Source organism: Trichoderma evansii (assembly GCF_050947405.1).
Source record: "Trichoderma evansii strain SZMC 28006 chromosome Unknown GGI43scaffold_14, whole genome shotgun sequence".
Lineage (NCBI taxonomy): Eukaryota > Fungi > Ascomycota > Sordariomycetes > Hypocreales > Hypocreaceae > Trichoderma > Trichoderma evansii.
In genome coordinates this window covers 74469-101844 of record NW_028145192.1, presented here as the reverse complement: position 1 = coordinate 101844, position 27376 = coordinate 74469, and the positions used below count along the sequence as shown (strand labels likewise).

At 48.2% G+C, this 27376-nt stretch overlaps 12 protein-coding genes across 12 annotated transcripts; 5 read left to right on the top strand and 7 right to left on the bottom strand.

The window, feature by feature from the left end:
- The first annotated feature begins 1876 nt into the window (after positions 1-1876).
- Positions 1877-3586, top strand: GGI43DRAFT_408475 (U2 snRNP complex subunit LEA1). Its single transcript, XM_083206364.1, has 5 exons — positions 1877-2236; positions 2424-2464; positions 2618-2878; positions 2939-3073; positions 3157-3586. The coding sequence occupies exons 1-5, from the start codon at positions 2158-2160 to the stop codon at positions 3373-3375; spliced, it is 735 nt and encodes a 244-aa protein (XP_083059097.1). The 5' UTR covers positions 1877-2157; the 3' UTR covers positions 3376-3586.
- Positions 3587-3654: 68 nt separating this feature from the next.
- GGI43DRAFT_85595 (histone-fold-containing protein) lies at positions 3655-4815 on the bottom strand. The gene is made up of 4 exons (XM_083210415.1): positions 4573-4815; positions 4422-4507; positions 4270-4360; positions 3655-4158 (listed from the first exon to the last, which is right to left on the bottom strand). Exons 1-4 carry the CDS (start codon positions 4634-4636, stop codon positions 3779-3781), a joined length of 621 nt encoding a protein of 206 aa, XP_083059096.1. The 5' UTR covers positions 4637-4815; the 3' UTR covers positions 3655-3778.
- An 871-nt stretch (positions 4816-5686) lies between these two features.
- Positions 5687-7078, top strand: GGI43DRAFT_85564 (HAD-like domain-containing protein). The gene is made up of 2 exons (XM_083210414.1): positions 5687-6732; positions 6957-7078. The coding sequence occupies exon 1, from the start codon at positions 5833-5835 to the stop codon at positions 6676-6678; it is 846 nt and encodes a 281-aa protein (XP_083059095.1). The 5' UTR covers positions 5687-5832; the 3' UTR covers positions 6679-6732; positions 6957-7078.
- Positions 6967-9931, bottom strand: GGI43DRAFT_85540 (Six-hairpin glycosidase-like protein). The gene is made up of 8 exons (XM_083210413.1): positions 9594-9931; positions 9215-9534; positions 8691-9134; positions 8195-8626; positions 8112-8135; positions 7864-8046; positions 7599-7811; positions 6967-7535 (listed from the first exon to the last, which is right to left on the bottom strand). Exons 1-8 carry the CDS (start codon positions 9725-9727, stop codon positions 7255-7257), a joined length of 2031 nt encoding a protein of 676 aa, XP_083059094.1. The 5' UTR covers positions 9728-9931; the 3' UTR covers positions 6967-7254.
- Positions 9932-10560: 629 nt separating this feature from the next.
- On the bottom strand, positions 10561-12607 carry GGI43DRAFT_408466 (transcription factor IIF subunit TFG2). The gene is made up of 3 exons (XM_083206363.1): positions 11570-12607; positions 11301-11503; positions 10561-11233 (listed from the first exon to the last, which is right to left on the bottom strand). Exons 1-3 carry the CDS (start codon positions 12144-12146, stop codon positions 10883-10885), a joined length of 1131 nt encoding a protein of 376 aa, XP_083059093.1. The 5' UTR covers positions 12147-12607; the 3' UTR covers positions 10561-10882.
- A 387-nt stretch (positions 12608-12994) lies between these two features.
- GGI43DRAFT_85482 (RNA polymerase II transcription factor SIII subunit A-domain-containing protein) lies at positions 12995-14570 on the top strand. Its single transcript, XM_083210412.1, has one exon. It carries the CDS (start codon positions 13094-13096, stop codon positions 14270-14272), a length of 1179 nt encoding a protein of 392 aa, XP_083059092.1. The 5' UTR covers positions 12995-13093; the 3' UTR covers positions 14273-14570.
- GGI43DRAFT_85433 (NEDD8 family protein RUB1) lies at positions 14534-15693 on the bottom strand. The gene is made up of 5 exons (XM_083210411.1): positions 15507-15693; positions 15375-15429; positions 15228-15310; positions 14617-15121; positions 14534-14543 (listed from the first exon to the last, which is right to left on the bottom strand). Exons 1-4 carry the CDS (start codon positions 15515-15517, stop codon positions 15028-15030), a joined length of 243 nt encoding a protein of 80 aa, XP_083059091.1. The 5' UTR covers positions 15518-15693; the 3' UTR covers positions 14534-14543; positions 14617-15027.
- Positions 15694-16103: 410 nt separating this feature from the next.
- On the bottom strand, positions 16104-21064 carry GGI43DRAFT_423703 (band 7 family domain-containing protein; the record flags this gene model as incomplete). Its single annotated transcript, XM_083208278.1, has 6 exons — positions 16104-16424; positions 16484-16839; positions 16986-17299; positions 18099-19225; positions 19256-20936; positions 20991-21064. 6 exons carry the CDS (start codon positions 21062-21064, stop codon positions 16104-16106), a joined length of 3873 nt encoding a protein of 1290 aa, XP_083059090.1.
- Positions 21065-22163: 1099 nt separating this feature from the next.
- On the top strand, positions 22164-23616 carry GGI43DRAFT_85145 (translation initiation factor SUI1). The gene is made up of 4 exons (XM_083210409.1): positions 22164-22545; positions 22637-22656; positions 22740-23045; positions 23110-23616. The coding sequence occupies exons 1-4, from the start codon at positions 22479-22481 to the stop codon at positions 23290-23292; spliced, it is 576 nt and encodes a 191-aa protein (XP_083059089.1). The 5' UTR covers positions 22164-22478; the 3' UTR covers positions 23293-23616.
- GGI43DRAFT_85168 (Borealin N terminal-domain-containing protein) lies at positions 23523-25113 on the bottom strand. Its single transcript, XM_083210410.1, has 4 exons — positions 24933-25113; positions 24558-24873; positions 24217-24493; positions 23523-24136 (listed from the first exon to the last, which is right to left on the bottom strand). The coding sequence occupies exons 2-4, from the start codon at positions 24736-24738 to the stop codon at positions 23548-23550; spliced, it is 1047 nt and encodes a 348-aa protein (XP_083059088.1). The 5' UTR covers positions 24739-24873; positions 24933-25113; the 3' UTR covers positions 23523-23547.
- A 53-nt stretch (positions 25114-25166) lies between these two features.
- GGI43DRAFT_385026 (proteasome regulatory particle base subunit RPN10) lies at positions 25167-26073 on the top strand (the record flags this gene model as incomplete). Its single annotated transcript, XM_083203597.1, has 2 exons — positions 25167-25457; positions 25519-26073. 2 exons carry the CDS (start codon positions 25167-25169, stop codon positions 26071-26073), a joined length of 846 nt encoding a protein of 281 aa, XP_083059087.1.
- A 109-nt stretch (positions 26074-26182) lies between these two features.
- Positions 26183-27330, bottom strand: GGI43DRAFT_408454 (TRAPP subunit TRS23). Its single transcript, XM_083206362.1, has 4 exons — positions 27024-27330; positions 26832-26933; positions 26648-26773; positions 26183-26592 (listed from the first exon to the last, which is right to left on the bottom strand). Coding segments are annotated over exons 2-4 (471 nt in total). The 5' UTR covers positions 26834-26933; positions 27024-27330; the 3' UTR covers positions 26183-26249.
- Positions 27331-27376: the final 46 nt, after the last annotated feature.

Below are 27376 nucleotides of genomic sequence, written 5' to 3'. Positions count from 1 at the left end.
AACAGAATAATGTACTCTCACTCTATACAGTGCCCCCTTATCTAAAATTCCAGCTAGAAGATCTGCAAATTACGCGCCAGTTTCGCTTTTCGAAGCCCGGTGTGAGGCAACCACCTCTCAGTTAGTTACTCAAAGTCAAACCAACTGTTCGAGTCCGCCATACACTTGTCTCCTTCTGGACATCGATATTGGCCACCGCCACCGCCAAACCAGCCCCTTTATTACGATCTGGTATGCTCGGAGGAGAACCTTGAAGCACACAGGCATGAGAGCTGCATTGACAGTTCCTATACTTTGTACTTTGTGTCAGGGCAATACGCTTCATTGGCTGCAATGCAAAGACTGGCAAACATTATAAAGCGTCTACTGTAAAGGATAAGAACGGGCTCTAGGGCTAATATTAATTGATATTAAATTTCCCTTGGACCTAATAATCTAATTATACCCAAAGCAGCAAATACAGTGCAGTAATATGAGAAAACGATGCGAAAACAAGTGCTGTGTAACGTTGTCTTTGAGTTACAAAGGATACAACCCGATGTCGGTTTAATGCATTTGGATTGTAATATTGTCTTGGAGTTATGAATCCTGCAATTCGAATCGATGCCTGGATTCCAGAGGCACACGTAGTGTTGGGGGACACTTGCCTCCACGAATTGGAAGGAAGGAAGTCAGACTAGACTATATAGCTCCGTCACCTCCCGGACCTCATATTAGAATACAAGCCTTTTACAACCTCATCTGATGATCCTTGTTCTGTGACCAAGGACTCATCATGAGGACCTTGGCTCTCTCCCTCCGAGACTGCGTGAGACCTGATATGGTAGCAATTGCTATACAACCACGACTGACAGCAGACATCGCACGCTACGCCCTCTACTCGATTCGTCTATTACAGACCTCCCCCGCGTTGTTATCTGTTCTCGTGCGTTTTCCCTATCCGATCGTGAACTAACCTCCAAGCTCCGAGCCCCTTGTGGGAATATGACCAAGAAGTCAGGGGGGACTCGAAAGATTCGGCCACGAGATCCCAGCGGGAGATTTCTCCCCACGGTTCTGGAAGACACCAATTCACCTAAGGAACCGGCATCAGTCCCTCGGATAACCCAACATTCGGAGACACCAGAGATCTCGGCAGTCGAAGACTTGATACCACCCACCGCCCGACTCTCAATACAGGACAACTACTCCAATACGGCAAGTGTCCCCCAACACGTAATGTGCTGTAAACTACCTAGTTTTGAGGGAATATTAATGTATGCTGTTATTATATGTCTGCTTCTAGCGACAGCATGATTGTAGGAAAGCAGCATATTACTCCAACCATGGGGTTGGTGCAAGACACCATACGCTGAGACACGATACCCAAGACACGGAGGTACAATGTTACTAGGAAGCAGCTTCCCAAAGACAGCACTTAACTGCAATTGCTGTGATCATCATTGCGTTTTCTGTATTCACTTGGGCTCTCCTTGAGACCTGTTGGATCCGATTTAGCCACCAAGCTGCCCGGCATCAGTGCAAGGAGACGTCAGTGCTCAGACCAACTATTAGAGAGAGCCTCTGTGGAGAGCAAGTTTATTATGCACGGAACAGTATTACTTGGTAAGGATTAATAAATGTGAAGATTAATCTGTATAAGAGCACATTGAAGATATTTATATGTTGTTAGACACGGAGGTCCATGATGCAATTAGACGCATTCTGGCATTGAATAATTTGGTTGTGTTTTGCCTAGATACCTACGTAGCACAGAGATGAAGTTAAGTGTGGCTCTAGCTCTTCGTGGCGCTGCGCAAAGTGTGGCGTTTTTTTTTTTCGGCGTCACTGAAATTTCCCAGCGCCTTGTCTAAGCATTTCAGCCTTGCCTAGGTAGCTTCGAGTGTGGCATGCGGCACCACTGCCTTACCGTCATTGTTTCTCCATTTTCTCACAGCATTGGACACTTTTTCCTAATTAAAAGTCCGCGGAGGCAATATCTACATCGGCAACATTCAATTTGAGCATCGGATATCGCAACGACGACGATTACTTGAGCAATTGCTCGTTTCGAAGCGCGAATCGAGAAACGCAAAACCGGCCGTTCTACGTTTCCTGCGAAGCCTCTCGAGGGCTTTCCCTTGTTCCTCTCGACCATAACCGACCTAAATCCACATCATGCGGCTTACGGCCGAACTGATTCGGGACTCGCTGTCCTATCTGAATCCCCTTAAGGAAAGAGAGCTTGATCTCCGAGGTGCGTTTGCTACCTGAAGGAGAGAAGGGTAAAGGGAAAACCAGAAATGAAAGGAGCAGATACTACACACTTCTTCATCTCTCATTTTCTTCTAATCTTCTCTTCTGCCTTCTTTGGTTGAAACTTTTGATGAGAGATTCGTTTGATACATTGAAAGGCCTTTTTCTTGTCGCCGCGGCGTGAATAGGACACCGAATTCCTGCCATTGAAAACCTGGGTGTTGCCGGCGTGAGTTATCCTCCCTCTAGCTTCTACTTTTCTGCTTTCCTTTGGCCTTGTTCGTTTAGAGCTCCCTAGCTATAGGAGAAAGGAAAAAAGGAAATGAAGAGAAAGACGAAAATCCAAAGATGGGCAGCTAACTCGTTTCCATATCTGTTGTAGCCCCACGATGCCATCGATTTTACCGACAACGATATCCAAGTGCTGGGCAACTTCCCCCTCTCGCCGCGCATAACGACGCTGCTGCTGGCGCGTAATCGCGTCGCAAACATCCAGCCCACAGCGGCGGCCGCGGTGCCGAACCTGAGGAACCTGGTGCTGGCGTCCAACAGCCTGACCGAGCTAGCGGACGTGGATGCCCTGGGGACTTTTACACGGCTGACGCACTTGGTGTTGGCGGATAACCCTGTTACGAAGAAGGAGGTACGTTTTCCTTCTCCTTTCACTGCGATATAGGTTGGGTTATTGACTTTGAGGGATCAGCATTATCGTTACTGGGTCATTTGGAGGTGTCCCTCTGTCCGATTCCTGGATTACGAAAAGGTCAAGCAGTCGGAACGAGATCAGGGCCAAGAGCTATTTGGCACAGCAGAAGAACCTACAGCCCTGGCAACATCGGTACGCTTGGCCCATTACCCCCCATGATATGTCTAATTTTATGCTGCCGGATGTTATTCTAATGCGTGTATCTTTGCTGCTAGATCATGGGCAAAAAGTCAAAGACGTTCGAAGTCACATCCAACGGCTCATCGGCCGCGCCGTCGAAGCTCTCGCGGATAAAGTTGACGGACGAAGAGAAGCAGAGGCTGCAAGAGAAGATCAAGAAGGCGACCAGCCTGCAGGAGATTATTGCGCTGGAGAAGGAATTGAACGAGGGACGGTTACCATCTGGTATTTATGGCGATGCTATGGAGGAGTGAGGGAGTTAGTACAAGGTAATCTGGGCCATGAGTTTTATTTGAACACAAGGATATATTTGGCTTCATGGTTGTTTATTTTTAGGGGTATTTTTACTTGTCATTTTTTCCATTTATACTTTAAAGAACGGCCTCTCTTAACAAGACAAGAAGGCTGAGAAAGCAGCATTGATTGGTACACGATGTTGACAGAAAATAAACATTTGCCATTAAACATATAAACTCCAAAAACCAACTAAAACTAGCTACATGAAAATGCAACAACAACAATGATGAACCCTTAATTTTACATGCTCCTGAAACGGCTTCGCCTCCCACGACTTCGCCTCCCACGGGTTGACCGCATCGCGCGCTGAGAGACAACCCTTTCACGTGGTAAGGCCTCGTAGCACAAGACAGTTCGCATCTAGCCTGTCATGTTCACGTCGGCATCATCCTGAGGACGCGTGGCTTGCCTCATCTCCAGCTCTAGCTGATCATTGGGGTCTTCTGATACCGTGGGTGCGGCGGTAATGCTCTCTTTCTTGCCGCTTTCCTCGCCACGAAGGGACAGTGTGAAGGGGTTGGTGCCGGCTTTGCCTTGACCGTTGACTGCTGCCTTGCTTCCGTTGGTTTTGCTCTTACTGCCGTTTGCTGTAGCGCGGGGAGCAGCAGCTGAGTCTGCATCAGCGACGGTCTCGCCGCGAGATTGGGCCTGAGCAGCGGCCTTGGCCTTTTTGAAAGTGGTAGTTTTGGGGGCGACGTCCTCTAGGAATTCGAGGTTGTCTCGACGTGAGATGGCATTGGCTGAGAGGGTGTGTTAGAGATACCATGATATAGCATTATTCTGGTGGGAAAGGAAGAGGGAAAGAGAAGGAAGAAAAGAAGGCGACTGAAATAGTCGTGAAGTCGACGTACCGACGTCCTTGTACTGAATGTTGCGTCTGGGCTTGCGTTCCATTTTTGCTTGGGCATGAGATTCCTCAGTGAGATGCTGTATGAACATTTCCTGCGTGAAAATGCCGTGTTAGCTGGGAGAGATGGGAAATACGGGGTGAAAGACGACGTACAGCAGCCAAAGTTATGACAAAGGCAGCATTATTAGAACACATCTGGACATCTGGGTCTTGGCTGATGATCTTCTTTACTCTTGATACTGGGAAGAGAAGGGCGGGTTAGCTTGTTCTATGAGAAAAAGGGCTGAGTGAGCAGTGAGCTTACATGGCAATTGAGTCTGTCCCGTGGGCTCCTTTCGAGGAGGGATGGCGTTAGTGTTATAAGGCATTGCTGGAGATGGGACTCGAGAAGAGGTTAGAACGAGAAGTGGAAGCCCCTTGTTGGATTTGATGAGCGTGATGTTTGACGCGTGTTGTCGCGGTGGGCTTATGAGAGTGAGTGGAGGAAGGGAGGTTGAGCGGAAGAAAATCTGCAGATGGGAGATATCAAAGCTCAAGTCCTTTCCTCGGCCCTTGCTAGGAAGATGAATAGTTCAAATTTCCAGAGTTGATATCAATGTTGAAGTTCGGGCGTGGATAGAGAGAGTGTGTTTGTGCGTAGCAGCCCAATGGTTTCTTATATGTAGGCAGTCGTGAAGTAAGTCGAGGTTGAGGGCTAGGGGCAGATATTTAGCAAGTTAGTAAGCTGCTAGTAGTAAAAGCAGCAGCAGCAGGCCGGGACTTGCTGTGGAGGGGCTTTTGCTCTTCTCACTGACAATTGAGCAATTGATATGAGAAAAATGAGAAGATTAAATGAGATTAAATCGATGGATCGATGCCTTTCTATCTCTCCATCTTTTGGCAAGTGCTCTATAGTAGATTGGTGGCCTAGAATCGCTCTTTTAACGATTGAAGTCTTAGAAGGGCCAATCCGATTGAAGCTCGGGCCACTGCAAGTCGGACCACTAAAACATCTGCTGCTTTTACAGCGAAAGTATTTTCCACAATCTACACTTTATTAATCCAATTTATAAACTTGAAAAATGTCTCTTATGAGAAATTACTCTGTAAATATGGACACTGCTGGCAAATACTGCTTAATGGGTAGGAGTGTGATGGGAAATGTATGCACGAGATGGCCTTGTTCTAGGCCATGATATAATACTACATGCATCTATCTAGATGGCCAGAATACATTGAGCAATTGAATGCCGTATCTGCCTTTAAAATGCTGCTACATTTGTTTCATATTAATGGCAGCGTTTAGCAAACAAAATATGACAATTATAGTAATTATTGCGCCTCTGAGTTTCGCCACAGGGAGGGAGCAATACGATTACGACATGTAAACCTAAGCTGCCCCTCCATAGCGTGACAGTCAGTCACTTACAGATCCATCAGCCCAGTTTACTTTCTCCTCTTACAACACATCAAGGTTTATCAGCAGCTGGATCCTCCTAACGACAAGCTTAAATCAGAATTAAATATAATTTACTATACAAATAGGGAATAGCATAACGTGCTTTACACAATTCCAACAGACAGAATGAATGTCATCTTCGACTTCGACGGCACCATCACCGTCAAAGACACAATCTTCCAACTCGCCCAAAGCGCAATCACCTTTAAGCGCAACAACAAGCAGCAGGACCTGCAGCCCGCCTGGGACGCCATCGTCAAGGCCTACGGCGACGACCACAAATCCTTTGCAAGCAGCTACCACCCGGCCGAGAGCGAGCGTCTCTCGCCGGAAGAAGAGCTCGACTACTTATGCAGCCTCAAGAACACGGAGAATGCGTCGCTAATCAGGGTTGACGAGTCGGGCTTGTTTTCCGGATTGACGGCGCAGGATCTGTTCCAGATGGGCAAGGACCAAGTTTCCAGTGGAGACATTGTCATCAGAGAAGGCTTCGCTGAGGTGGTTGAGCTGGCGCGGCAAAAGAGCTGGCATGTCGGTGTGCTCTCTGTGAACTGGTCCAAGGCCTTTATTGAGGGCGTCCTTCATCCGTATGGCATCCGCGTCATCACCAACCAGATATCTGAAGACGGAACAATCCAAGGTCCCGATGGGTTCAATGACGGCGTTAGGCTAACCACGTCCCGCGACAAGGCCAATTCTCTGAACCAGCTCATCTCGTATGCAGAGCACTCGTCAAATCCAACCGTCTACTTTGGCGATTCAACCACAGACATGGAGTGCCTCCTTACTCACTACGGCATCGTCATATCCGCGGATGCCAAGTCGTCCCTCATGCAAACACTTGATCGTGTTGGTGTCCGCGTCCCACACGTCGGCAGCAGCCCGCAGGACAGAGCAAACATTGCTTGGGCACGGGACTTTCGAGAAATTTTGGAAAACCAAACGCTGGAACGCATCTCAACAGGCCAATGAGTATGCTATCTGCTTTTGATCACCCTGATTTCATACGACAACATATGTTATCATGTATGTCTACACTTCCACGCTGTCTAAATGCCAAGGCAAAACCTGGAGTCAGCGACTCCTCCATCTGTGTAGTTCCGGCAGCTATACTGAGATGAGACTTTCCTATTACAATTGCACTCGAAACTTACCCCGTAAGTTCTATTCGTGTGTTATTCTCAACCGTAAATTCACTTAGAGCCAACCGCAGCACATTCAACAAGAGACTTTACGAACGCTACTCTAAGATAATGATAGGAGCTATATAATAGTTAAACATGGCGGTGCTTCCTATGCGGCAGCATTGATCCACATAACCTTGGGTACGGTTTCAATGTAGATGTGGAATGTGAGATAGTAATTGGAACGAGGAAACTATTGGCAAAATTTGAATTTATTTATTTTAATGAAGTCACTGCCAAGGCGTAGCTGTAAATACAAACTTAGAGATACATTAGATATAAACAATACAATCATCGACAAAACCTGCCAAGAAAGATATAATAGAGAGTATAAAACGCATACGTTTCCGCCATATAGACGAATTCAGGTGCGAGAGTCTTGCCATCCTTCAAATACTCGATCAAGATTAAAGGCGGCACTGATAAGCGACAGGTGACTAAAAGCCTGCGGTGTGTTGCCTAGCTGCTCGCCGCTTCGTGCAATCTCCTCGGAGAACATGGACAAGTGGTTCGAGAACTGTAGCATGTTCTGGAAAAGGTTTAGAGCCCGGGGAAGATAATGAGGTTCGTGAATGCTTGCACGAGTCATAGCCTCAACAAGCCAAAAGGTGCAGATCGAGAAGGCTCCATCTCTTCCTCCAACGCCTAGGTAGTGATAAGTTAGCAGCTGGCTTTGTCATACTCTCTCTGAATCAAAGCACGGCCTACCATCATCTGACTCATCAGTGTCGTAGCGATATACCAACCCAGTGCTGGTCAATCCTCCTTCTTCTGGCGGCAACATTATGCGGTTAATTGTGTTTACAAAGCGAGGATCACTTGGAGCTATAAAAAATACTAGAGGAGCAAGTAAAATAGACGAATCCAATACCGTATTGGCCTCGTAGCTTTGGACGAAGGACTTTAGCTCCGTGTTGTAACCTGATATGCCAAGGTGAGTATGAGAACTTAAAAGAACAACAAGATTGCGAACCTTTTTCCATAATTTCTTCGTAAAGACTATCGCGAGCCTCGAGCCATTTTGCTCTGTTGGGACAAGGGAGACATCTTTTTTCCGCTAGTCGAAGACCGCGATCAAATGCTACCCAGAGAAAAATCTGAGATATAGTGAACCGTTGCTTGTTTCCGCGCACTTCCCAAATAGACATGTCGGTTTCTATATCTGGTGAGTTTCACAGGTTTCTCTGGCTTCAATAATCAGCATATATCATGTTTACTTACTGCCGATAATGGTCAAAACATAATCTATCATCAGAACAAGTTAGTAAACAATCTTGTATAGAGATATTGATTGCTGTACAAACCTAGCATCCGTCGTACTGCACACCAAATGTCCCAGGACACTGGTTTTCCATACTTGTTATACAGATAAATAGAGTCCATCAATTCGCCATACACATCAAATTGAAGATGGAAGGCCGCGCCATTACCAATGCGAACAGGGGCACTGCCTCGATAGCCTTCAAAGTGATCCAGAGTACTCTCAGGAATATCAGTGCCCCCATGAATAGTAAACATGATGGGAAGCCCTCCATCAGGTCCTCGATCTGATGTGAATCGCTCCATGATGAACTCCATATATGCATCTGCTTCAGCCTTGAAGCCAAGCCGGAGGAGAATGTATATGGTAAAGCTCGAATCTCGGACCCAAGAATAACGATAATCCCAATTCCTCACGCCTCCTACGTCTTCAGGCAAGGAGAAAGTTGGGGCAGCAATAATGGCACCGGTCGGTTCTATTACTTGTTAGTTGCAACTCCAAATGATTCGAGATCTATGTATTGATGAATTATGAAATACCATATGTTAGCAACTTCAAGATCATAAGACTTCGCGATACAACCTCTCTCCATCGCCCCTTGTATTTGGATTGAGAGATGAAGTTGTACCAAAATGTTTGCGTATCGTGCTGTTGACTATCCAGGACTGCATCTGTGATGACTTCTGTGATGTGATTGGGAATGTCATTCCTTAGGATAAATGAGACTGATTGGCCAGCACGTAAGGTAAAGCGAGATACTATGCCTTCGCCGAGCATCTCATCCTTTTTGACTTTTTGGAATTTCATGTCGCCGCAGTTGTGCACATCTTCCTTATCGACGGCAACGTCTAGCTGAAGTTTAACATCTTTGCTGTGAAAGGTTCCTATTTTGCTTTCTCGGTGCTCCGGTGAATGAGTCTCCCGTAAAAGTGTTGTCTGATGAGCGTCTCGCCCATAGCCGAATGCAGGGAAGATTTCGACATCTGCGATGGTTGTTCTATTAGTCCCAATTTGAGTCTTCAAGGTGTACCAGTCGCTTATGAACTTTGATAGTATAACGTACTTATAGGCAAAGATCCACGAATACACTCTACACGTCGTACAACCCATTTCTTCAACTCTTCTTGGACATTTATGGCCTCGCGATAGGCGTTTTGCTTGTAGCCTTTGGTCATTACCTTTGCACTCTTGGGCCGGGGAAAGAAGTCCACAATGTCAACGACACCGTCTTCGTGAATGTACCTAGTTTGCAGAATGCACGAAGAAGGGAGATATTGCTGCTTAGTAGTGCAGCCAAATTCATCAGGCGGAGAAATACTGAAATAGCCCCCCTTATTCTTATCCAGGAGACGGCAAAAGACAGATGGCGAGTCAAAGTCAGGCCTGCGCCGGGTCAGGTTCGAGTGAATTATAGCTAGACAATAGATATTTTTATAGCTTACCAGCACATAAAATCTATGCTTCCATCCAGCCCAGCAAGAGCGCATGTATGCATGTTGCCCACAATGCCATAGTCTTCAATAGGAAGATAGCCGCCTGATTGGGCACGGCGATTGGTTCCTGAGTGCGTTGCCATTGCGTAGGATAGACAGCAGTATCTGGTGTGCGGCAGAAGATGATATATCCACGTTACGGTTGGTATCAGGTCTGTTCTATGCTGGTTGGAGCTCCATTCGTATGGAGAGAAGCTCTTGAGGCGAGATGGATGTTGTGCGGAAACGGCGGTTTCCTTATGTTATTTAGTACTTCTCCAATTGCTCTGGCAGAGCTTCCTGCCTTCTACGCTATTCGAATACTACCTAGGTACTATGAAGCTACATGATGAGGGTATCTACCAATGTCAGATGAACCCCGAGCGTGTTAAAGGATTCCATGAGGTCATCATTGACTCCGCTAACAAACAGCTGCATATTCCAATGTATGGAGTACACCGAGTATGTGTAGTGAGGGGTCAGTTGTCAATGGCTTGCGACTACCTCGGAAGGGCAGCTCTCGGGCGGCAGCTAAAGAAATGGGAAAGAGAGCTGAAACTAGCAGCTTGCCGTTACTGGCAGTCTCGATCTCGATTGATGCTCACAGTTGGTGACGTATAGACTCCATGCGGGAGCCAGTAGTTTACAGGCCGGCAAGTGGAAATGAGAGATATAGCCAGTAATTTTTTATTGGTCCCTGAATCAGCTATCAAATCACAACTCTAAAAAGAATAATCACTTATTTATGATGTTCATATTGCATAAACAACTGACAGTCATAGTACCAGTCTGCTTCATCTTGTCATGACGTAGGTCAGCTCAAAGAGGACGCTAGTTATGTTAGTGAAATAACCCGCTACTTCCGAGGCCAATGAGACAGTAGCTACATGTTATTGGGCCATTGAGTAATACTTTTAACCCAGTGATACCAGAGAGGTTGAAAAAAGGATGCTATATTCTTACTACGTGTTCTAACAGAAGAAAAGGGCATGTGCTGTATAACCAATTGATATACTCTATACTCTTAGCTAAGATTGCCCATGATAAAAAGGGTATCAAATGCCCTAAGTGGCATTAACCCAACTCCCCAACGCCAGTTGATAACCATTGACTCTTGTTTTCATATTTAAAATGGCTGGTATTCCATCCTTTGAGATGAAAGAAAAATTAAAAGGAAATGAAAGAATGGAAAAGCTCTCTCTGTGGCATAACCCCTTCATAGCAGAGCTGCAAAGAGAGATGCTTAATGCGATACGTGCTCACTGCATCACCAGTACATCTTCCATTTCTTCGCCCTCGTCGTCATCGCCATCATCATCCATCGCCTCCGCGGCAGCCTCTTTGGCATCATTACCGCCCTTATCTCTGTAAGCTTCACTTAAGCAGTAGTGGTTGGCAAATGGACCGCTCTTGTTGAGAACCGCAACTTCTTCCAAGACCTGGCGCAGATAAGAATCTGGCTGCTGAGTTCTCTGCCGCAGGGCCTTCATAGACCAGTACTGATATTGGCGGAAGCAATCGAAAATAAGATCGAGAAGCTGGTTCTTTGGAATACGAGTAGCCTTTAGGATTTCGCCCTTCTTGGGCTTCGCGGTAGGAGCAGCATTTTTCTATGATGGAAAAAGTTAGCAGAGGTACCAAGACAGACGTATAGGTGGGGGACGGGGGTATACGCACGATGAAATTTCCACCCCAGCTGACGGAGCCCGTAGCTCCAGGATTGATAATGGAAGATGCTTTGTTCCTGCTGATGATCTGAAGTTTCGTTTTAGAATTTTCAGCTTCAAAGATACGCTTCGCCAGGAGCTCCTCTTCTTCCCGTAGATTTCGTGGCTCAACACGTAGATCGTATCGAATCTTTCCAAAGATTTTAGTTTTCTCTATAGTACTATATTAGTTTTATGAAAGGTAAAAATCTTCCTAGTGTCCAAAGTATGGTTACATACTCGGGATGGCTTTGCGGTAGTACGGCTGGTACCGACTCCGTCTGTCATAGGTTGGCCTCTCGGAACCACCATTGCCATTTCCTCTTGATCGCAATAGGGCGAGCGGTATTCCAGCACTAGCCGCATCCGAGCGCGTCTTGTTCTTGTAGCCCGGTAGGTCCTCTTCGCTGAAGATGAAGGAATTGTTCACGTCCTGGTCGAGAATCTCCAGATCGTATTCTCGAGGGAGAAGCTGGTGCTCCGGGGTATTTGCTGTGAGGAGCATGCGCAGCTTCGTAAGCTCGCGAGGCGTTCCGTCGGCCAATGTGTCCATCTGAGGCTCGTTCCACGTCCGCAGCGTGCCGATCTGGATCTCCTCGTCGTCGCCCAGCTTCTCAGTCAGCTTGATCCATGCATCCCACATATACTTGGGGATGCGCGCAAGGTACAGCGTCTCAAACGTATTGCCGGGAGCTGACTTGTCATAAAAGTCGAGATCGCCGGCATCTTCGAAAAGGTCGTCCTCGTCAAGCGCCATTGGCGAGGCCGCCGGCTCGTCCTTGACGAACTCCGACTTGACGAGCCCCGAGTCCGCCATCTCGATTCGTTTGTCCAAGAAGACAAAATCCTGTCTCGTGCTAAATCAATTAGAGTGATGGGGAGAATCGGGATCAGAACTGCAGCGAAACGGTGGGCTGCTAGCAGTCTAGCAATATGTTGTCACGATGTGAAAGTTTGCAAAAACGGCACAGGGCGTCACTGTAGATGGCTGGAGCTATACGTGACGAGAGTACATGCGCTGCCACTAACCTGAGGTACCAACTTGGGGCATGAAGTCAGTGCTGCTTGAGGGGCTCTTTGTGCACTAATGTCGCTGTGGAGTGCCTGGAAGGAAGCGCTACACTGTGTAGCCCGTCTTGAAGCAAAGTTTCAAAGCCCGCTTTCTTCGAAGCTGAAAGTACGTTTGTCATACTTCATACTGTGCCTAGTACTACTTTATAGCGGGCTCTCCATTATAGCTTGCAGCTCTGTTTTGGTCCTAGTATAATTTAGTAGAACGGGGCCGTGCACGAGGCTGGTGGCTCACCCTTTCGACGTCAGATGAGGCTCGTACCCGTAGCAACTACAAACTTAACCCAGGTGCCGCGCACTTATATGTCATCACCATCAAGCCTCAAGAGATCCTGTGATTCGAATTTTAACTTGTTTGTTCCCGTAAAGCACCGAAACTCTCCATATGGCTTGGAACGGGTACCTTTTCTAGGCTTGGGGGAGCGAGAAATTAAGCCTCGAATCGTAAAGGCACACGCTGGCGACGTTTCTCATCCGGGAGATCATCGTCATTGACGCTTGAGTTTACACTCACTTTTAGTCGCTCATCGCCACTCAAGCCATTATTGACCCATAAAGAATATACTCCAATTCTTTTGTTTACATTCATTGAGTAAAATTTGTTCAATCCAAACTCACTTTTGCTGGAGAAGCCAACCGTTTGTTTATATCTATATATTGTCGGTCCTCTTCCGGACCCCCAGCTCTCTCGCCATGTCTCTCAAATCACTCAAGGAACTCGCCATGATGGCTTGCATTAAGAACATTCGTGATATCGACAACATTGGCTTCCTCAGCTACGAGGTTGCCCGTGAGATTTTAATCAAGATCGACAATCCGGCTCAGCTTCGACAGATAGAACTCAATTCGCCTCACATTGAAGGCCAAACAGCTGAGGTATGGCTCAAGTTCATTGAGCGCGACTTTCCTTTGGAGTCCAAAGCCAAGGCGTATCAACCCAGAGACCCAAAGAAATGGTACAAGATCTGGGAGAAGTATAAGATTGAGCACGACAGAGCCCTCCAAGAGAGCGAGGACAAGCTCAAATATGCACTGGCTGGCCTTCGTCAAGACAAGGAAAAGAACACGAGCAAGATCATCAGCAACAAAGCACTGCCAAGATCTGCGAAACTTGCAGTCAGGCGATATACCGGTCCTCGTGAAGGCTCTTCCAACGCCTTGACCTTTGGTGGTGGTAGCCGCACCAAGACAGTCAATGGAGCAAGCGTCATGCGCAAGGTCCGCCGCGAAGTAAAGGAGATTGCCAACATCCACGGCTCCCTTTCACGAAGCATCAAAGCGCCATATAGAGGCCACGGTGTCACGCGAGCGCCAGAAGCCATGATCAATGATCACAAAAGAGCCGCACAGCCAGCTTTCCGACCCGCCCCGAAAGAGCCCGTAAAGATCTCGCCCTTGGAAGCTGCACTGGAAAAATTTGAACAACGCGCCACCTATCTATCTGACTCTGAAGAAGATGATGATGGTGATGATGGTGATGAGGATGACCACGATGATGCCCTGGATCGAAGGGCAGCCACCAAATCGAAGCAACCCGCCAATGCCGCGCCCAAACCAGCTATGAAGGCTGCAACAAAGGCACCTATCAGCTCGCTTCAGCGAAAGTTTGGAGGGTTCAAGCCTTCCGCTCCTCCAGCTGCGGTTGTCGCCAAAAAGGCACCGGCGGCAAAGCAGGCAGAGAGCTCTCAGAGGCGCTCTCAACCCGTCCTACCCCAGACGCGAAACTCGCCGCCTCTAGAGGACAGAAGCTCGCCTCATTCAATTGAAGAACTTCTGGCTGCTACCGAATCTCAGCAGCAAGCCCCGCTAGTCTCAGCTCCGCCACGCAAGCGGAAGGCCGTGGACATTTTCATGCGACCCAAGCGGAGATGAAATGGAGGGAGAGGGACACCTGCTGAGCAGGCAGTGTTTCCTTTGTCTTTGGCACCGCTTATTTTCTCTCATTTGATACCAAGGGCGAGATATGCCCACAGCAATTATACAAGGAATGGAGTTTTGGTACAAGCCTGGTAGGGCAGACTTGAAGCCCAGATTCGGGCACAGCGATATTGGATTTTTCTTTTTATATGATGCTTCTCTTTTTTCTTTTTCAAATATTGTCACATGCTAGATGGATGGATGGCTGCTGCTGGATATGATGCAGCTACTTGTATATTAGTAGACACAGGTGGAATCGGCTTCAAGCAAGATTGGCAAATACACTTCAATAAACTTACTAGGTTGTCTTTCATACGTTAACAAGTGACTTGTTTCTGGTGTGTAACGGGTATGCCACTTGCCACACCATGCATACAGTCTGCTTTTGCTTACTAGTTAGTTGTTTGTTAGTTCGCTTAAACGAATCAATCGTTCAACATCCACTTTCCCGCAAGATATCAGTCATTTCTTTCGAAAGATGCTCATACGTATAGAGATTTCGGCATGGAGAGCTCATCTGTTTTGTATAGCTCAATCTATCAAATGACCAAATGTACGTACGTTATCGGCAGAAGAAAGGGCATTGTATATCTGATATCTGCTCCCAAATATACTGCTCATTCCCCTTGCTCATTGTTTTCCCTATCTACCACTCTCCTCTCGGCTTCCTAAGACATGTCGACATATCGCTTCGCTTCCGTCGTTTAGCATTATTCAAAGTGCCGTCCCCCCCTAAGGGCGAGGACGAGATGCAGAGTGTCGCCAGCGACAAGGTTGTATTCGGCCGCAGTCTTGTCATCGGTCCTGTAGAGAAGCAAAGCCCGCATTAGTAAGCTATGGTGTCATTCCTCACGTTGCCGCCCTCTTCCGGCCTTGGGTGAGGGAAAATCATTCAGTATGGTGATCATACATTTGCTTGCCGCCATGGATGAGACGCTGCTGTACGGGCGGAATGCCTTCCTTCTCCTCCACCTTCTCCTTGATCTGAGAGACCTGTATATGAAGCTATTCAGTTGCCGTCCTCGATCGTAGGCCTAGTCGGTAAAAGAGGGTATACCTTGTAGTCCGACTCGATGTCGAGCTCGATTTCCTTGCCGGTCAAGGTGCGCACTCTGTTATTTGTAAGTCTTGTTAGTTCCATGTATCATTCACGAAACAGACCCGACAATGAACGAGGGAGCTCTCTCACTTGATCAACATGGTGGCGGTTGGGAGGTCGTGAAGGACGGATTAAATCTCAAAGCTGGCCTTCCTGTGGCACGAAATCGTATATTGTTGCAGGTCTAGGTGTGTTGGAGACTTGCTTGCACGAAAAAAGCTCTGTCCCGACCACTGTTTGCACAGGATGACAAGTTTAAGAAGCGAGGCTGAGAGTGACGGCACGGAAGCTGGAAGTGGGATGCTGGAGCCTGGTGGGGTGCCGAGTGCGCGCCTTGCGCCACCTGGAAAGCGCGGCTATTCGTTAGTTAGTGGGCTCTATTCAATGGGTGGTAGACGCTACCACTGAAGAATAATACGTTGCTATCTGGTTGTAGATCATCTGCCCATTGAAACATTTTCTCATACCTGGTAATAATTAATCGGGGTTACATATTCACTTCTGTTCAGTCTGAGGGAGGATTGCAAGTCTATATTGCAGTGACCAGTGTTTCGGGTCCGGTATACCCTCCAGTTAAGATTCTCATTATAGTAATACAATTTTTTTTCATTTTTGTACAGACAAGCATGCAGCGGAGATTTATATCGTCTCATCCACATCCACCACAACTTCCCTTCTTCTTTTGCCTCATTTCCTCTCTGAATCCTCAAAGACGTTGAGGCCGAGACCCTCAGCATCCAAAAGCAGCCTGTTCTTCGCTCCAGACTCCTGTAGCTGTTGGGCAATGAGTCTAGCATTCTCAATCTTCTTCAGCTCCACGTAGGCCTTGCTCTTCTTGATAGCATCACCAATCAGCTCAGCGGATCGAGCCTCACCCTGAGCCTTGACAACCATGGCTTGCTTCTCCTGTCGGGCCTTGTCAACGACGAAGGCTGCTCGCTGTGCCTCTTGTTGCGCGACCTGCTTGGCTTCAACAGCAGCTGTGAATTCTGGAGAAAACGCAAGATGCTAGGAAAGATATTAGAATACGCTGGATCTTTTTTGGGTCAAAGAGCGAATAAGCTTACCGTCAAAGACACATCATCAAGCAGGATGTTGAATCGCGCAGCTCGGCGAGACAAGTTCTCCCGCACAAGTCTGGCAACCATCTCTCGCTGCGTGATGAGCTGACTGGCATTAAATTGGGCGACCACACTCTTCAGCACCTCGTTAACAATTGAAGGCAGCACTCGCTCATCGTAGTCGGTTCCAAGCGTTCTGTAGATCTGGGGCAGAGATTCGACATTCGGTCTTGAGAGAACACGGCAGGTGATGTTGACCATCTGCAAATCTTTGGTGCCTGTCAACGAGGCAACATTTCGCGGCTTTGCTCGTACGTCGTAGATGATGGGCGTCTCGAACCAAGGGATATTGATGTGTGTTCCTACAAAGTCGCACTCGTCAGCATTATTTGGTCTCAAGCAGTAGCAAAATCAAGAGAGCTATAATCCCATGGCCCCTTCATTTTCATTTATCCGCTTCTTTTTTTCATTCCAATGGGAGAAAAAAAGCTCATCTGCGTATTCGTACCTTCGCTGTAGATCTCCTTGCTCACGCCTGTTAATCTCTGGTACTTGATCGCTCGGTGACCACCGTCCACGTTAAACAGCGAGTTCGACAGCAGCCAAGCACCGCCCGCCAGCAGGATTCCTCCAAACAGGGCGGGATTCGCTCCTCTGGGCATCTGCGGTCCTCGTCCTCCGGGATACCCGCCCCGCGTCTGCATCTGGCGCAGACGGCGCATCGCCTCCTCCTGCCAATTGTTGGGGTTCGACATTTGGCCTCTCGTTCCTGTGCTTGGGTCAGCGCTCGAGTCTGGATGTCGGGGATGTCGGTGTCTCCCACTGTCTCGAGGCATCAACTAGCTCTAGCTGTCGATGTGGTGATGTTTTGCGATTTAGTAAGTCGAACGGTGCCTGCCGTCTTCTGCATGAACTAGCTCGGCGGCACAAGCTCTATTTTTTCGGCGAATGGAATGCGCCCACTCTTCCCCGCGTTCGCTCAGCAGCTTACCTAAGGCATCCAACCAGAGCTGGTTATTATCGCTGCTCTTAGAATCAGTAAATCGATTATAAAGTTCTAGTTTGCTAAATGAGATATTTTACATAAAGGGAAATATTATTCAGAATCCCAGTTTCGTTGTCCAGCGCCCCAGCCGTAACCTAACGAGATGGTCGACAAGGACATAAAAACATTCACCCGCTAAATAATACTTGAAGCAGTAGAGGCAGTAGAGGCAGTAGAGGACGATTAAAATAGCTGTAATTTCGTGGTATTAGCAACAGCTGGGGTGCCGGATAATGAAACTGGGACGCTGAATAACCATTCTTTATATAAATTGTATTTTTTATTGGGTATTCATTTCCTTTCGTATTTCAAATTTGTGGGTATATGATAATAGTCAAATGTTGTCCAATCCTCCCATCTCTTCCACTTCCTCCCGTTCCCCTTTGCTCTTATACGAGCACATTGTCCATCCAGGGACGAAAAGCTGCCGCTTATAGTTCAATGTCAAATTTCTGATAAACTTTCTCTCAAAGCCGTATACGATAACGAGACAAATTCAACTAAACCCTAACAAAAGAAAAGAAAAAAAGAAGAATGAGCGTCCTGGCTCAATTTCGCCAACGCAATAGACATCACGCCGCCGTCACCTGAGGCTTCCTGGTATACCCGTTAAGCATCCGGAAGCCCGCTCTGCAGTTGCGCCCCTCTTCCATCACAGCATGGATACCTTCCAGACACTTGCTCGCCTCTTTGATTGCCGGGCTAGCGGTGACAGTGTCTACAAGTCTCAATTCGCCGGCGACTTTCTCCATCTCGCATCGGAGAAGCCACCTCTCCCAGCTCCAACCGCCAGCAATGCCGCAAACGTTGGCAATATCATCAGTGCTTCCCATGACCATCGCGTCCATCTGGCAAACTTTAACGTCTGGGCCTGGGAGGTTGTCTTTGGGAGGAGTAGGAGGCTTGACGACCGGCTTGGCTCCAACGGGAAGGCAGAGCCAGGCACGGCGAGCATCGCGAAAACCAGCACGAGCAAGTCGGCCTAACCACAGCTTTGTTGGGTTAGGGTCATAGCCAAGGGTCTTTAGGGTGAACCCAAATTCAACACTCTTAGCAAGGCCCAATGGACCTGCGTTCATGATATCTGAGTCGAGAAGAGAGAACTCAAGGTAGCCACCAGGCTTTAGAACTCGCATGCATTCCTGAAGACAGCTCTCCCACTCGTCCTCACCGTTTTCACCAATAAACTTGAGAAGGCCGTGGAGCTCACGAGCAGAGATTAGATCAAACTGGTTGTCTGCAAAAGGAAGCTTAGTGAGCCGCTCCACGGCAACTTGGCGATGGTTGGGTGGGCCTCGAATATTGGAGTTGGAGAGTTGGCGAACTGCCTTAGTAGTAACTGTGTAAATCTTGGCATTTGGGTAGGTAAGAGCACAATGCCATGCCCAATCGCAAGTAGACTGGCCACCAAGGTCCAAAATCCTGGCTCTGTCACGGCCAACGCCATCTTTACCTGATCCCAATCGTGAGAGCCGGGCCAGCCGCTTGGCAACAGGGGAAGAAATGAGCTTTCCACCATTAAGGAACTTCGTGGCTGCCACATGCCAAGTGGCCATGGCCATCTGCTTCATAGCTTCGGTCTCCTTCTCCTTTCGCAGCGTTTCCGGATCATCAATCAAGACGTCATCGCCACGCACGACATTTGCACTCAGGCGCTTCTTAGCAGACTGGGGGAGAACGCTGAGCTGATACTTTCCCAGCAGCTGGCTGTGGTGGGCAGAGCGAAGTGCTACCCTCTGTGCCTGGAGAGCTTCAAACCGAGAGAGCTGGAAAACAAAAATATCGCTAAGCTGGGTTCGGACCACGTAGTCTTGGAACGCTCTATAGTACGCGGATTCCTGGCGAAGGAGCTTTGAAGGAAGACTCTTTGCTATCACCGTTGTCGTAATGATGTTGGAAAATCGAACTACTTTCTTTGTCGCCGCGTCTTTTTGGCCCGGCTTCTGCACTGACTCAAGTTCGGTTTTGTTTTCCAACTTTGCAATGTCCTCATCCTCCTCGTCCAAATCTTCTTCAATCGTCTCCAATGCACCATTATCTTCGACAGTGTCTACACCTTTAAGGTATACTCGCTGTGCCATGAGCCATAGCTCAGTACGGTCCAGGTTTGACAGTGCCTCTAGCTGTTGTTTTCGAGCATAGCTAGGATCATAATCTTCAACGATTTCAGTTGGAATAGCTTCTACATCAGGAGAGGAAGGGGATTTCATGGCTTCACTCGGCTCATCATTTGTCGGCACATGGATGATGGGTCTAGCGGTGGGCATATCATCCTCGATGCTTAGGTCGGCTCGAACTTCCACAATATGCTCAACCGGTGCAGACGATGTCAAGCTCACGCTTCGATAGAATTCCTCTGCTTCATCTCGCTGAGGTACCGGAGGGACAGGAGAGCTATCGGCATTCCAAGGGCAGCGGTAAAACTGCTCTGCTGTTGTGGTGGTCGGAATGATCTCGATTGGCGAAATAGTTCTAGGATGCCAGGTATTCCTACTTCGAGGCGACAGGCCAGAAAAGAAACCACCTGGAGACGGGATACTGAGCCTGGTAAGTCCTGCAAGAGATTGCCGAGCAAAGTTGGGCTCCCGGGTGTTTGCCCGCGATGCTGCTTGAGACAGGAAATTGGTAACGAGGCGGAGAGAATTCTGCTGCATCTCTGGAAGCTGAGGAGCTTGTACTTGATCGGCCTGGGCAGCTTCGTCATCCTCTTCAAGATTGCCATCTTCGTCTCCGCCAGACAAAGCTTGCAAAGTTGCCAATGCTCCGGGTTGTAAATGCACACCTGTCCAGGTGGATTCCGTGGTAGATTCATCGTTGCCAATCACAGGAGTTGGGGGAGAACTCATAGTAGCAAGTTGCTCTGAAGACAAGCTTCCATCGAGAGATGGTGGTGCAGAGATGGTGGGAACTACCAAAGACTGCTGCTTGCCAAAAAAGTCTTTTTGTGCCGGTGACATTGGGAGATTTGCAGATGGAGTCAGCGGAAGCGGAGACGTGATTTTCTTGAGCTCATCGACGGCAGACCAGATCTCATCATTCTCATCCCTAGTAGGGGGGATGACAAGAGGAGTAGGCTGCCGAATTACAGGCTCAAATATCATAGATGTTGTTCGAGATCTTCGTACTGATGACGAACGACGCAGCCCCTGTTGCGCTTCATCGTCTGATACGCCATAGAGATCATATAGCTCGTCGAACTCAGTGCTATCGGTAACCGAGCTAGCTCGATTCCACGAGTTTGAATTCGAGATCGACGTTGGCGAAATCTCATCGGCTGACATTGTCGACGGCGACGATGGAAGGATCGGGGCAGCGAGATAGTGCACTCCCCTTGGAGTAGGGAAGTGGTCGCTCATTGGTGATAGCCATGCTGTGATGTTGAGATGCGAAGTATCGGCTCGCTTTCCCTTGGCACTATTGACTTCATAGCTATCCCCAGTTTTCTCTTCAATTATAGGATTAAGAAACCTCCTTGGTCTTCGATCCAGCAAAGACTCTTGGGGCTGTTGGTGGTTGGGTATATAGTGAGTTGGCTCAGCCATTGTAAAAATAGAATATAGGCACTATTCCGGATAGTGACCACAATAGTCCCCCGCAGGAGACGGGCTAGAAAAATTAAAGGAAAAATAACAATTAAAGTATCGTAGTTGGCGAAATAATTAATAAAAGAATAGTGACTAAAACGCTCGACGGCCGGCGACGATGTGAAAAGCTCGAACGATGGGCTGCTCTGGTCAACAAAGCTTATATTAGTGCACACAGGCGCGAGGTCGCAAAGAAGAAAACAAAAAGAGAGAAGTATATGCAAAAGAGACGGAGCGTTGTTGGTTAGGGACGGTTGGGTCTTATTAGAGAGTGAAAGAGTACTGATGGGGCATGGGCGGCTACAGATTCCTCGGCGCGTATAAGCTGTCAAGCTCCCATCGGACGAGGCGGTGCATTTTGGGAATAGAGTGATGTGGCGGATAAAGGCAGCTCTAAGTGCCAGGTAATATCGCCGCGCTGGCGCATCTATCCTGGCATGCTTGGATATGGGCGGCTTGGAGCGCGCCATGGTACAATATGGGCAGACGTATAGACGATGTCCATCTGAACTCAGATCGTAGTCAAGCCACTGCAAAAGCAACTTCCAATCAGCCGCCGAGTTTTGTTTCTATATTTAGGCCATCGCCTAGCTCACCACCTTGGCGCGGCGATGACTGGCTGGCGTCTACACACACTCCAGCCGCCGTGGGGAGTCGAGATTGGACCACGGCCAATGGCATGGCTACCGCTAGAGCTGGGCGGCTAACATGCCTGTTATCACCAAGGGGCAGCTGCATCTAAGAAGCATCGTAGTAGCACTAGTCCAATAGATGAGATGTGAGATGGACTTGTAGTAGCTTGTTGACGCCCGGAAACCTGGTTCGCAATAGTATGGTGACTATTGATGCAGAAGAAACGAGCAGAGAGATTCGCTGGCGGCACTTTGCAGATATCACCGGCTTAAGAGTGTGCTCACCGTCAAGTATCCAGCGCTACTGACGCTGCGGCTGGCGAATATGCACCAAGAATGCTCCATCACGAAATGGAGAGACTGTCAGCGCAATGAGATAAAGACGTCATCAAGACATATAGTCAAGAAAAGAAAAAGATGACGATTCCTTCATTTAAATGCATGGCGGCTAGACATAGATTTGTCTCTGAGAGCATTTAGATGCTGCAAGATACCGCAAGATGCTTGCCTCAGGCGTCGAGCCACCGCCACGGCTGGGCGGAGGATCCCGCCGAAGGGCCTTCCACTAAAACAGAGGTACTCAGGTACCTCGACAATTGACGTCGACAGTGGGAAAAGCAGCCCCGCCATGTATCGCTGAATCTACCCCGCCATACGTTTTGCCGTGACTTAGGTACGTGAACGACGAGTAGAGAGCGCGCGTCTTGCTCTCCTGAACAGCTCAGCCTCTGCCAGCAACGATGGCAGATACAGAACAATCCGAGGCGCCCCTGGAGCCGCAGGGCAGAAATGTGATTTACTGTGGAGGTACGGCAAAGTCACCCTTGGTTGTGAAATTTTCCTCCAGCTTTCTCAGGCAATGACTGGTTGCGATTGCTAACTCTTGCTTGGTTTTTAGTGTGCACTCTGCCGCCAGAGGTATGAAAAAACAAGAGAAAGCACCATCTCGAACTGTGTCTCGTTATCCGATGTGACCTGAGGACTCAATTATAACCAAGTAGTACTGCGAATATGGCGGCACCGTGAAGAAATGCCAGGAATGGCTCGAGAAGCACCACCCGGACATGTACGCAAGGATATGGTCCCCCGAGGCTTTGGAGGCAGCTACTTCTGCTCTCTCCATCGATGCCCAAAAGAGAGCTGCCAAGGATGCCCAGAAGAAGGCTGCCAAGGCCGAGGCTGCAGAGCAGAAGCAGGCTAGCAAACTGGCTTCGAGCGTCGTAACCATCAAGCGAATCGAGAGAAACAAGAAAAAGTTTGTCACGGCCGTTATTGGTCTGGAAGCTTTTGGTTTGGATTTGAAAAAGGTATGCTTGCTACGATATTCTTACTCTCTGAATTGAAAAGTACTGACTATGGTTTTTTCTCCAGGTTGCCAAGGATTTTGGAAAGAAATTCGCAACAGGATCCTCCGTTACAAAGCTTCCCAGCGGCGGTGAAGAAATCGTGGTACAAGGAGACGTCAGCGACGAACTAGAAGAGTTCATTCTGGAGAAGTACAAGGATGTACCAGAAGACAATATCGAGCTAGTGGATGACAAGAAGAAGAAATGATATATTCCCGCTGAAACTACCCAAAACGCCTGATCTTCATTGGTTTAGTCCAACTATGTATAGTGTTATTACATGCCCAAACTCCTTATGGTATTCCCGATTAGTTAAAAAGAAAAAAACACTCTGGCCTTTTGGCGGCCTCAAACCATTCCCATCAGATCCCTGTCGCCAATGTATTCCTTGTAAACATGAGCTCACAATATGAGCTTCCAATTCTTGAACGCACAAAACTCTTCAGAAGCCGGTCATTCCCCATCAAGTTCTCTTTCTTAGCGTCCTCCTAGTAGCGGCAGTTGATACAGCAGATCCAGCCTTTGCCGTTGACTTCGCTGCTCCCCGCGAAACAACCTTTTTGGCGCTACCAGGCACAGCTTTTCGCGCGGCAGCGGTATTTGCCATCCCTGCAGCCTTTCGGAGCACGGTATTCGCGCTTCCGTCACTCGATTCGTCAACATCACTAGCTCTGCGCGTCGTTCGTGTGCCAGGCCTGGATGGGGGACCTTTGGGGGCAGCTGTGGCTGTGCGTTTTGTTCGCGCTGTCGGAGTAGCAGAGCTCGCGCTTGAGTTTGATGTCGTAGTAACTTTTCTCAGCCCTCCAACACGCGCACCAGCAGCTGCAGCTGCTGGTCGAGCTGCGCTACCCCCTTTCAAAGGAGAGCTGGATTTATACAGGTATGACTTGGTGGGAGAGGTTGCACGGCTACGATTCGCCAACCGCGAGTTGGACGAGGTAGGCGACAAGACCTGTGCTGGTCGAACTGCTCCAGCATCACCACCGCGAGCTTTCTTCTTAGGATTCTCACCAACATGAAGTTCATTCTCCTTATCCCTAGTAATTTCATCGCTAGAGGTCGGTTAGTTTATAGAGATTGAAGAAATAAGAAAGAAATGAAAAATTGCAAAGCGTATTCAGGCGCAATTCACCTCAACCGCTTCTGAGCGCGTCCAACCTGTGGCGCGCGAGTGGTCTGGTGTGTAGGCTTTTGAGGACTTGGTGGTAATGGCAGATCCTTCATAGGAACCGGCAACGGACGAGGAGCAGGCGCTCGCTGTGCTTGTTCTGCATATTTTAGGAGCAGTTCGCCCATAGTGGCCTTTCTGAGTGCCGTAGGAATTCGGTTGAGGCGTATTTCGACTCGTGATCTGAGGCCTTGCGCTTGGAGATGGTATTGAGCGCGTAACCTGCGGGCTCGCTCAGTAACTAAAAAGAAAGGAGAGAAAAATGTTAGCGCGCCATATATGCATGAGATGACGAAACCGCGTACTTTCGAGTCGCAGGTTCTCGATCAAGGCTTGTTTTTGTTGCATGGTGATCCCCGCCCTCTTCTTCTGAATTGGGCTTCGCTGTGGTGTTGAAGGACTGCCAGAGCTGCTGTATGTCGCGCTTTTCTGTTGCGAGGAGCTTGACTCAGTGGAGCCCTTCTTTTTTGTCCGCGTGGGAGCCATGATGTCTGACTATGAATAATTTGCGCCCTCTTGACAGTGCTCAGGTGGAGGAAGGAGAGCAGAAGTCGCAATGTGCATGAGATTGCGCATCAGTGATGCACGCATTCGCTCCTTCTCAAGTAAACAAACAGTGACCTGCCCATTATGTAAGCAGTCTAACCTATAATAGCTAGTCAGCAAACCAGTACCAATACCTAATTTGATGCAGTTACAGGCATGTATACCAGGCTGAACCCGCCTTACGACATCTCGAAGCTCCAACAAACCGAATTGTCGAATTGAACTTAACAGTCCGCTTCCACCTTTACTCGACTCTCAATTTTAGTCGCCTTCTCCCCAACGACAATAGCAATCTCTAGACCCTAACCTCATATTTAACACCGCTCTACAAACGATTTAGTGGCTCAGTGCCCGCATTAGCAGCTACAATGGTTCTCGAGGCTGTTATGGTGGTTGTGGACAACAGCGAGAGCAGCAGGAATGGAGATTACCAGCCCACCCGATTCGACGCACAGGTTGACGCCGTGAATGTGTTGTTCCAGACTATCACTCAGGGAAATCCGGAATCATCCGTCGGCCTGATGAGCATGGGTGGAAAAGGACCGGAGGTGCTTGTCACCCTTACCACAGAGCAAGGCAAAATCTTGGAGGGCCTGCACAGGACAAAGAAGAAGATTGGTGGCGAGTCTCACCTAAAGACAGGCATTCAAATTGCAACGGTATGATATTCTTGGTTTATGCATGCTTTGTGATGGCCTATTAAGCTGACTGGATCTATAGCTCGCTCTCAAACACCGACAGAACCGATCCCAGCGCCAACGAATAATAGCATTTGTTTGCTCCCCCGTCGAAGACCAGGAGAAGGAGCTTGTGCAGCTAGCTAAAAAGATGAAGAAGGGCAATATCTCTGTCGACTTTGTTATATTCGGCGATCTCGAGGATGATGCTACACAGAAGAAACTACAGGCATTCAACGATGCCGTCAAGGGCAACGAGGGCTCACACTTGGTGGTCATCCCACCCAGCAGCAAGCTGCTAAGCGACCAGCTTATCTCAACGCCCATCATGCTTGGAGAAGGAGCTGGATCGGGTGCCGGTGGCATGGGTGGCAATGACGAGTTTGAGTTTGGATTTGACCCGGCATTAGAACCAGAGCTGGCGCTTGCTCTACGCATGAGTATGGAAGAAGAGAAAGCCAGACAAGAGAAGCTAGCAAAGGAGGAGGAGGAGGCAGCAAAGAAGGCATCTCTAGAGAGCGTCAGGGAGGAGAACGAAGGCAGTGGTAGCGGCGGTGGCGCGAGCAAGGACAAGGACGATACGATGGATACTTCTTAATACGCATCAAGGTTACGGTGCCATGATAGAAGGTGTATAACTAAATAATCAATGGAACCTTAGAGGAGAACGCTAGATATGATAATCACGATTCATTTAAGGACTTAATATGGAATCTAAATTTGATCCTGATACCTTCCATTCTATATATGTTGACCCCGGCCGCTCCCTTCTTCTTATCGGTTATTAATTTCTCTGATGTATGACAATAGTTTTCGGTCGAAAATGTCGCATCGTACAGGCATTTCCAAAGAGTAAAAAGGATTCTTCATGACATAATCGGCGTACAAGTCGTATATTCTCTTGATGGTGACGTCCACGTTGGTTTGTGTAGTTTCAGTGAAAAGCAAGAATTTGGTGCCCGTTAAAGTATTGAAGCACTGCATACGGAAGTTTTCTGTTTCCATAACTTCTAATCCAGATGAAGGCTCTGGCCGGTTCGGCGGATCATTTGAACCAGGAGCAGGAGGCTGTGCTACCGGCTTGATGGGGTTCAGGCGTGCAGTAATGGCATGAACTCTGGAGAGATGGGAGTAAGCATATGAGTGAATCTTTCACGTTGCAGAAGCCCTACCCATGGAAAGTACCTGCCAATACAAGATAGTCATTGGTGCTGATTTTGTTAAGGCCGCCCTCATGGAAGGTCTTGTTATATATCAGACCGCCGGCCTTGTTGATGATTACGAGAGAGAAGACAGTCCTGGGATTGAGCGAGGTTAGCGGGGTCCAGCTCGTAGAGGCAGAGGGAGGATGCATACATGTTGTATATTAAGTTCTGAAGATGGATATAGGAGAATCGAAATGTTGTATGCTATGCGGCCCTTACAGGCTCATCGGTCCATCGAGGTGAGACCATGAATCTGAGATGACGAGTGAGTCCTGGGCTCTCATATCTGAGGATATAGGCTTATATTCTCATCAGCGCAGATGTGCAGATCGTGTAAGCATACCTTGGAATTTTATTTTATCTTATTTCCTCTCACAGCGTGTCTCCGTATATTGTCGTTTGCGCAGAGTGTATGCTACCTTGAAGCCACCTCCATGCGACGGGGGTGGAAAGGCAGGGCCAGCGTAATTAAGCGTCGCTGCTTTTACGCCGATATCGACTGTCTCGAGGAAGCGCCTTCTTAAATCTCGTTATAAAAATCTTGGAGAATAGCGCAAAATATAACTTTTGCGATGTCGTATATTTAATCAGATAAGAAAGGTTTAAACAACTGGACCCTTTATGCTCTGATAAGACCCCTTCATGGCGATGATAGAGCCAGGCTGCGGGTTGCAACAACACGGAGTATGGAGTGAG